The sequence below is a fragment of the Protomyctophum bolini genome (assembly GCF_963924005.1).
Source record: "Protomyctophum bolini genome assembly, chromosome: 9".
NCBI classification, from domain to species: domain Eukaryota; kingdom Metazoa; phylum Chordata; class Actinopteri; order Myctophiformes; family Myctophidae; genus Protomyctophum; species Protomyctophum bolini.
The window spans coordinates 32263414-32273458 of NC_137870.1; the positions used below are offsets into that span (position 1 = coordinate 32263414).

Genomic DNA, 10045 nt, shown 5'->3' on the forward strand with positions numbered 1-10045 from the left:
CTATTGCATATAGGGCAGAGCGATAGCAGCCTGCAGGGGCCTTGCTCTGTGACTATGAGTGCCAGGGTTAATCCAGCCTACCAGACTCACCTGCTCTTTGCCTCAGACGGGGGGGAGCAGAACAAACAAACATAGTGACCCCTCCTCTGGTGCTATCTGCCTAGCTCAGCCAAGGCCATTCCACTGTGTACACGCACTCACAACAGCAGCCCCTGAGAAAACCATCAGACCTTTTGCACTGCTGCCGGACTGTTTGACGCGAGGAGTGCCCTATGCTGAAATAGTGACACCCTTTATGTTTTCAGGAAATCGCAGGAGACTCTTAAGTTAAACTTGGAAATTGGTCTTTTAGTGTCATAACCTAATCCCACGTCTAGACAACTTGTTGTCTCTCAACTGAGGCCAATGGAATGCCCCCCACGCACGCGCGCGCACGCACGCACGCACGCACGCACACACACACACACACACACACACACACACACACACACACACACACACACACACACACACACACACACACACACACACACACACACACACACACACACACACACACACACACACACACACACACACACACACACACACACACACACACACACACACACACACACACACACACACACACACACACACACACACTATCAAATACCTGTTTGCCAATGCTGGCCCCCTATGATACCAACAAAGTAAACATTACACAATTACAAGCAATGTCAAACACATTCTTATCCTACGGTCCCAGCATCACACAGGGAGAACCCTCCCACAGTAGGTGCTCTGACAGTCCCTATGTGACAGTGCAGAGACAGACACTGTTTGCACTCAGATCTCAGATTGTCCCAAAGTCCTGTCCCTGACCCAGGTATGTCAGACTGTGTCCTATAGCTGCCATCCATGGTCAGTCAGTCCTAGAAAGACATTCAACCATTTGAGCTGAAAGAGTGCAATGCAGTAGTTCATCCTGAAGGCAGCAGACAATCACGACCAATATCTGTTGCTGTTGTTTAAAGACCTATAGGATTGAACAGAATAATGTGCAGTATATTTCCAAAGCTGTAGTACAGATAGAAATCATCCATTTCAAATGAGGAATCATATTACCGATACCGAATAATGTAAGTGTTGCTGCTATAAAACTGATTATACACTTCACCTGATATGCAATACTGCGTAAATGTAAAACTCAGGACGTCTGCAGCCACTGTGACACTGGGACACACTTCGTCTATTTTCTTCCGCAAAAAGACCAACAGACACTTAACCACTTCAAATCTCAGCCATGTCAGGTGAATATTTGCCCAAAAATAGGTAAACATTTGCAAAAAATAGCCTATCTACAAAATCACAATGCATCGCAACAAGACATGAGCTTGTACATCAGCTATTTTAGGCAAAAGGATTTGGTGAAGGAGGGGACCAGGTATAGACCCCTGAGGGACACCAGTCAAGGAAGGTTTAAGTGGTTAAAGTCTTCAGCAACACACTAGCAACCCTACAACACTCCATTGTGTCTAGTAAATGCTGCTACAAAACAATAAAGCACTCCATTGGACTCATGACCCCCATTGCCACACAATGGCAGAGGACTCATAAACATGCAGTTATCTTGGAGCTGGGCAACCTCTGTTTCAGAGGGAGAAGGATGCTATGCGTGTTAGCTTTGTGTCTCTGTGTCTAGCAGTAATTCTAGCTACAGGGAACCTCCGTGTCAGTAAAGAGAGCTTCTTCTGTCTAGTCTGAAACTTTAAAAAAAACAAAAAAAAAACAGTGTGACAGCAGACATTGTCTCCCAAGGTCCTCAACCAAAGGAAAAGATACAACCTAACTTCTTTAGCTATATACACCCTTGATCATTGATATTCAAAATGTTATGTCCCAATCAATTGTTTCTTGATAGGACTGATTGATCAGAGAAATCAAAAGAAAAAAGGGAAAAATCAATGCTTTCAATATGTATTGTTAAAAAGTCAGCACAACAAGAGCAGGGGGAGGGCGAGAACCTTTGAAGGGGAGTGGTACAGCAAGGGCTAGCAGTGGGTTTGAAAGGCTACGGCTCCCTGTGTGACCCATGTAATATCAAAGCCTCCCTGCCCATCCCCAGGCAGTGCTCATTGTAGCGACAGTGCATATGATAGACCTCCCGCGTCTCTGCAGGACGTATCCCAGGCTTTGTACCTCTCTGGGGCACATGGACCATGCAGCGGACACTAGTGCAGACCTAAGCCTTTTCTGTGTGTTCCCCTCCTGACTCTGAGCTAGCCTGAGGTGACGGAGGGCAAAATACACCCACAGCCAATCAATCCCCTCAATCACTAGTACCGGTGTGCCTGATTTGGAACATCTGAGTCGGCTAGTTTTTCACTTGCTGACATGCTGAATTAAATTGCACTATACACTATACGGAAGAATATCCTTTTTATACTTGTATCTTTTCTTTGTAATTATCTTTGCATGAGAATGAATATCTTCTTTTTTTATCGCAGCTGATATGTAATTGTGAAGTTAAATCCAGTAGTTAGGCCAATACAATTGATATAATTAACAAAGTTATTAACTAACCACTTTATTAGCTGATAATAATCCATGACATTTCTTAACTTTGACCATGACCTTCCATCACACTCAGCAATATCCATCACTCTTAGGATTAAATAAAAACATATTTATCAAATAAATCATATAGGGCCCTGCTGAACAGAAGGCATGTCACTTACTATGTCAACGTTTTTAACTATAAAAGTTACCAAATTCACATCAGTCTTTGCTTGTATCAGTTTTATGATCTGACAACATAGATTGTGAATGCAAGTCTTTACACTGAGAAAGATTTTTTTAAATGATGCTTCTTTATGTAAATGTAGTTTTCTAAAACAAATGTAAGTAGCCTTAGCTTATATTATAGCCTACTTTTATCTCAGTGGTAGATTTGCTGTAACTTCCAGTTTAGAATAATTAGCTACACGTTCCCCAACGAAACAAAACGAAAATATGTCAGCCGGTCCATGTTTGCCTAATTTCCTTTCTAAGTGTATAACACCAAACAACCATAGGCTACACACTCAACAGTTGTGACCAAACTCGATGAACCAAAATAGGATCAATACACATTCCCAGAGTATGGCTTTTGCTTTGATCTGACCCAGCAGTGACCTCTCTGATATAAGTGAAGGTGTGGCGATGGTTGAAGAAGGGGGTCACTGCTTGGAAAGGGCCATCCGTCCTGTCTGGCCAGAAAAGAGCCAATACTCCAGTGGACAGCTCATGCTGCTCCAGGTCTGCACCGAGCCTTAGCAGCCATACTGCTGCTCATAAAGGTGAGGGGGAGGCCTCCTTTAGGTCCACGGGAGATAAATGAACCTAGGTTACAGTGACTGCGGTCTTCTAATAGACCGTAAACAATGGGACCCCCTGCAAGGCGGTAGAAGTCAGGGGAGCCCCCTATCAAAGGCCTAGGAGATGTAGTAGCTAAGGATTTTAATTGGCCATTAACCATGCATAATACGGGCCGTGTCCTAGCAACGTGATGAGCTGCCCTGCTGGGATGTTATTGCCAGACCAGGGGCTGACACTGAAAAACAGCTGATGAGCGTTGGCGAGATGCCAGCAGGACACCTTGTCAGCGGCAAACTGAAGGCCTAGGAGGAGCAAAGTGCCTTCCGCTGCTGACCCCTCTCGCTTCTGCCTCACCTTCCCTCGTCAACAAGCCTCTCGCTGACCCCACAGGGTTCGCAACCTGAGGTCAACGCCTGGTCAGGTGCTGTAGCCAAATCTCCAGCAAACAGACAATCCACGAGAGAGAGCAATTTATCCAGAGGTAAAGGAGCATGCCAAGGTAAACGGTTTGTTTTCTCTTCAAAGATGACCTCGCGTTCTGACACGAGAGGACAACAATAGGCTTTGATTGAGTCTCTCATATCATGGTTTTATAGTGCAGTGAGTGATGGCACAGAGGATAAAGCCTATCAGCTTAGTTTCTTATGTCACATACAACAGGTAGACTTGGTCAACACTTGAATTACACTCAATGCAAACACCTGAGGGTCAAATGGTCAGAGCAATAATGTAGCTTTTCCTTGTTTTGGCAACTCTCCTAACGGAGTCATTAGCAACCTATGTGGGAGGAGGAAATGTGGAAATGATGGTGTTAGGTTGTGGTAATTTGGATGCTGCTGTCCCCATCCCTGACCCTGGCCTGACCCTGGCCTGTCACAGGATTGCTCTTTGTGCCCATGCTTCTACATGCTGACTTTGGAGTGGAGATTGCAGGTACAATGTCGATTGTTCTCAGTGTGTTCTCACAGATCAGAATAACAATGGCATTTGCTCAGCTCACTCACTCAACTCATTGATCACTTGTGCTCACTCTCTCTCTCTCTCTCTCTCTCTCTCTCTGCCCCTCCTTCTCCCATTGATCTCATCAACTGTTTCCCTCTTTCAAAATTACTTGAAAATGTTGTCCTCCTAAAAACTCAAACGTTCTAAACAATGTTTATTTAGTATTATTATTAATTGCATTAGCAGTCACTACAGCAGTCCCGAATACTGTCAGATTAGATGTATTTTCTTTTTAAACATCTGTTGATCAATTGTGATTCATAAGCATATACACGTGCCAGAAGTCTCCATTTAATCTGTCATCATGCTTGGGACTGCTGCACCATATAGGATGTTAAACTATACCTGTCATCTTACTGGGAGGTGATAGGCTGCTCTGGGGGTGATGCGGCGAGCTGTGCAGCAGCAGGGGGTTGAGGAGGCTGTGAGTTGGTGTGTAGGCATCCATCGCCAACTTCTGCCTAAAGGCCTCCTCCTTTCGTCGGTTTGCGAACCAGTTATAGACTCGTACCTCTGTGACCAGATTTGAGCCGAGGCCGTGAGCTTTAGACGGGGACACGCCTCTCTGCAGACATTCAGCTCTACGGGAAGCAGACAGGGATACTTTCAGTAACGCAAAATGACAAGTGTAGTGAGGTACATATTTGTGAGGTACATACCATCGATAAGGTGTAGGAAATATGGCAATGTAGCCTACTTTTCAGATGGTTGAATTATACACTAATGACGGGAATTAACCTACCTGTTGCACTCTTCAACCAAAGCCTCCCTCTCCTCTTTGCTGGGGTTCTTTTGCCTTTCATAAGCTTGGTAGAGGATTTGCTGGGATGCAGGCCCCCATTTGAAACGGTTACGTCTCATTTTCTTGCAGGAGGGCTCACTGCCAACCTCATCACCGGGCCCCATGCCCTGGCCTGATGGGTTGAACTCTGGGAAAAAGAACACTGGATCCTGATTGTCTTTGTTTGTCATATCGCTTATACCGCCTTGCCGAATCTGGTCGAACTCTGAAATTAAAGAAGAAATCCACTTTGACTTAGTTTTCATAATAGTTTTAAAACTGAGATTAAAAGGCAGACAATGGTTGAGCAAGCTATTTATAATTGGCAACAAATAAATATGACAGTATCACTCATAATGATATATAAAATGTACAGCATATTCCACATTGAAAGGGAACTACTGGCCCGGACGGCTGTCTGGCTACTATAATGCCAGCTGACAGTGTGTCACGGGTTCGACTCCCGATCCTGACTGCGTGTCATTCCCCATTGCTGCCCCTATTTCCTGTCAGACTACTGTATCAATCAATATAGGTAGAATAAATGCCCCAAAAATATATATCTAAAAAACTACTGACTACTGAACTACTGACAAAGGATGTAACATTTTGCATAAGGCTCTTATATAGTTCTTGCTATAACAATATTCTTTTTTAATTTGTTGAATACAAATGTGAAGTTTTTCAGAGAACATAGGACACTCAGGATTTAGAAGGCGTTTATAGCATGCCTCGGTCCCTCAGGTCTAATAATCTAATCAATTGGTGCCAGACCAAGACAGTGCACTATAGGACACTGTTGGTGGCGCATTCTGACGTAGTAGCCTACTATACTAATGCTACAGCTACACGGTTATTGGCATTCATGTCCACAGTCCACACTGTGAGAAACTCAAATATTAACTTACGTCTGAGAATTTCCCGTTGTTTCCTGACATACCAGGTGTAGAGTGCTGCTCGCTTCGTCGTTTTCATGGGCGTGCCTTTGTTGAGGTGCTGGGAAAGGTGCGACTGGTTGAGCCCCGTTACATCCACCACTTCTCGCTGTGGGATGTTGTGCTGCTGCATGTAACCTTTGATCATACGGGCAGCACGCCATGGGTCCTCGCTGTTTTTGATAAAACACAGGGCAAACTATTCATTTCACAATGAGCTGATGTGGTTACGTAGCTAGGCCTTGTTCCTAGGCACATGTTCCTTTCGTCATGCAGTGCCGAGTAGGCCAGAGACTTCACGTTTAAAAATGGATGCTAGTAATGAACACCTTGCACACATTAGGCTAATTAGGCTAGCCTAATTATATAATTTGTAGAAGGCTACAGGCTACATACTACTTTAGGTTTGGTTTAATTTTAATGTTTGTGGTTTATGTTTAATGTTATTATAAGTTGAAATATATAGCGGCAGGCAGATTCATTGTGTTATCCATCCCTGCAGTTAAATTAAATAAATTCAGATTTGGTTATCATGTATGATGTTTCTACCCATGACAGGTAGCAGCTGGACTCTTATAGCAGCAAAATGTACGTAGGTCGATGGGAAACGACAAGTCAAATAGATATAGCCTACTAGCTAGCCTATAGCCTCGAACTATATAACTCCCAGAAAGACATTTTGTAGAAATATTAAGCCACAAAATCCTCCATTGCCCATCAAGATTTTAGTATAGGCCTACACTTAAACAAAAGAACAATATAGGCATATAGGCTATGTATCATTTTAAAATATATATTTATTTCGATTGTGTTGTTAAACAAATTAAATAAAAGTAGCATATTCGCCCGTAATAGCCTAGCCGGCCGTAGACCACCACGCAGACCCGTGTTTGAGCTGTCCTGGAAGTGGAACACATTTGTCTAATTCGGAACATTAATCATTTCGAACAAGAAACGCATATTGGCTAAAACATAAGTAATTTAATTATAGTTGCCAGGCTATTTAATTGATTTAATAACGAAATGCAATAAAATTTGAAACTAAAGTCACCACTTGCACTTACCTGCATATTATTTAGTAGCCAATACACAAAATGCTGTTTTATCCAGTAGCAATCGATGCTCTAATCTCTTGCGCCAGTATGATCAAAACATGACGGAGGACGAATTTACACTTGCCCTAATCAGAGATTAGTAGGTATAAACTCACTGACATCTGTAATTATGGCAAACCTACACACGTCTGTTTGTTTTGGAGAATGCCGAGGCCTACATCTAAGTCTGTGGGTTAAGTGGAGATGTTGGTTTATAACTTTTGACAATGAATAACCAGATCTCCATTCACTCTAATCGCACGCCACTGTGTATCTTTCAGTTGATGATTTATAGAATAAAATTAATAATAACTTAACTACACGTGGGTTAGTTTTGATTTTCTTCCGGTGTTGTTATAGAGTATAGACCATGACTCGCATGAAATATTTGTCTACAGTAAAGGTTTGAGAGCACATCACAAATAAATGGATATGGGCCTAGTTTCTTAGGCTTCTGTATGGCACTTGAAGTTGAGTTAATCAAAGGAGAAAGGTATCGTTTCTATACTTATTTATAACCACGGCAATTACAAATAAATAGGCCTATTATTGTCATAAACAATTAGAAGCCTATTTAGTTGCTATTAGCTATCGGTAGGCTACTGTAGGCCCGCTTAGCGCTTATGAATACGATTATGATAAATATTGGGATAATTGTTATTATATTGTATCATTATGAAATAACTAAATTGAATGGTAGGCCCTTACGGCCCGAACAAAAATAACAAAGACAAAATCAAACGAAACACACCTGTGTCTTTACTTTCTGTTCTCGTAACGTATAACCCACTGTACACGTTTATCAATCCGAGAGGTGGAGTATAGGTTAATAATACATAGATCTTGTTTAGTTGATATTTTGCTAAGGTAAAGAAATAGTAGCCCATGTGGATAATTAACCAGAATGTAAAAACGTAGTAGGCCTACTGGCGGGTTTATTCAAAATTGTAAATAGACAAACATGAGGCCATGTTCCATGGATGGATGTTATGTTTTCCATAACTTTGGGCAATTTAAAAATACAGTGCGGAGAGCAACGATATGCCTATATATTTTCTGACACTGGCTTGTTAAATAATAATAATTGTAGGCCTATTATTATCAAATTAAACCTAGTCATTTTTTCGCGTTTTATAACGTTCACTTTAGATGAAATGCTGTTCGGAGGACTTACGCCAACATACGGTCCACTTCAGCTCTCTGCTCGGCCGCCTCCTCCGTGTTGAGCGACTGCAGCTCCTTCAGTATCGGCGGAGTATCAAAGTCGTCCCCGTCCTCGGAGCCCTCGTCTCCGGACAGCTTGCCCTTATTGTTGCCGTTACCGTGTCCGTTCGTGAGCGTGTGAAACACCGGCTTCGTGTCCGAGTCGCTCCCGTTCATCTTGCTGCTCGGCGGAGACATCTGTAAGTTCTCCAGTTTTACTCCAAAGCCGGCCGGGCTCGGGTCCATATCATCCAGCGCTTGCATTAGAACATCTTTGCTGACTCCGGAGTCCAACAGGGCGCTGAGGAGTTCCTGTTGCAGGGATGTCAACTTGGATACCATTTTAAAGAACATTAAATATCGTAACTCATATCATAGAAAAATACAAAATAAATAAAATAAAGCGTATTTAAAAAAAAGTTCCTCCTTCCGAGCTCTCTTGTCCGGTGTTCCTATTCCTGACACCTGCTCGAAGAAGTTGATTCACTTCCCTGTTGAGGGGAGTGATAGCTAATTTGCCATGATGCTTTCGGAGTGCGGGGGATATAAAACATGGTAATTAGTGGGCAGGCTGATGGGGCCTTTATGCAAATCCTGAGAATGAGGCCGTTCTGACTGAGGCCAAGCTGTTTACACTGCAGCGCTGTTGCTTTTATTGGCTCCTCTTATCAGCAAAACTTTCATGGACTTTGGACTCTGTTGTATATGCCATAAAGACTTTCAAGACAGAAGAGGGATATTTCCTTCGCTATGCATGACAAGAACGAGAAGCATTTAGCGGCCTATGGCTACATTTCGTATTGTTATTATTTTTGTTCTTATTGTTATTTGTTGATTGATTGATTGATTGATTGATTGATTGATTGATTGAATAGGCCTACTTTATTAACAGTTTGAAAATGATGATGCTAAAAGGATAACACAAAAGGTGTTTGCATTGTGGTCCTGTGTATTCAATTAATTAAGATTCTTATTGTTATAACAATCTATTATCACATTATTATTATTATTGTTATTGTTATTAGACTATACTGTACAGACTACATTCTTGACATGCCTAGGCAGGTGCATGTTGCTGCATGGACATTTCGGCCAACACAAGAATTAAAACAAAATGGGAGGGAAAAAAATGGAACGACAAACAAACAAAACGGTGTGGGCCTATAGGCATACTGTACTACATTGTTATATACACTGATAGACAACCAATGGATAGCAGGTTATTGGTCGTCTCTGTATAACTTCCAGTGTAGTATCAGTATCAGTGTGGCTGATCATTAGTAGACTAGCCTAATGGACAGGGTTAGTGCAAGACAAGTGTCACTTTATGGAACTCTGTTGGAATTTGCTGATCTATTTCCTATAGAGATTTTTTTTCCAGCGTCTGGTCGATGTCTGCATGGTGTTATAGTTGTCACTTCCCAGATAATCCGATGTAATCGATCTACTTTCTTATCTTCACTATTGTTGTATGTTCCGCTGTCCTATAAAGTTTCCGTCAGATCATACACACCTTATTTGTACTTCGAACTGGTGTAAAATGTTGAATCGTGTTATGTGAGTAGGTAATGTTAATGACCCAGTGGAAGTGTTTAGATATAGAAGACTGTCTGTCTTCAGTTTTTCCTTCGCCATGCAGTTGCAGGTGAATGAGTGAAATGTCAGGGTTGATGCTCTCTTAACAAGCAAAC

The 10045-nt window shown here is 42.3% G+C and overlaps 1 protein-coding gene across 1 annotated transcript in view; it reads right to left on the minus strand.

The window, feature by feature from the left end:
- Positions 1–8708, minus strand: part of hnf1ba (HNF1 homeobox Ba) — a gene marked incomplete at both ends in the record, with an annotated part of 13963 nt that extends 5255 nt beyond the window's left edge. Inside the window, 4 exons of the mRNA XM_080772918.1 lie at positions 4687–4922; positions 5084–5348; positions 6031–6230; positions 8326–8708. Coding sequence (XP_080629044.1) covers positions 4687–4922; positions 5084–5348; positions 6031–6230; positions 8326–8708 — 1084 coding nt within the window. The remainder of the gene's footprint in view (positions 1–4686; positions 4923–5083; positions 5349–6030; positions 6231–8325) is intronic.
- Positions 8709–10045: the final 1337 nt, after the last annotated feature.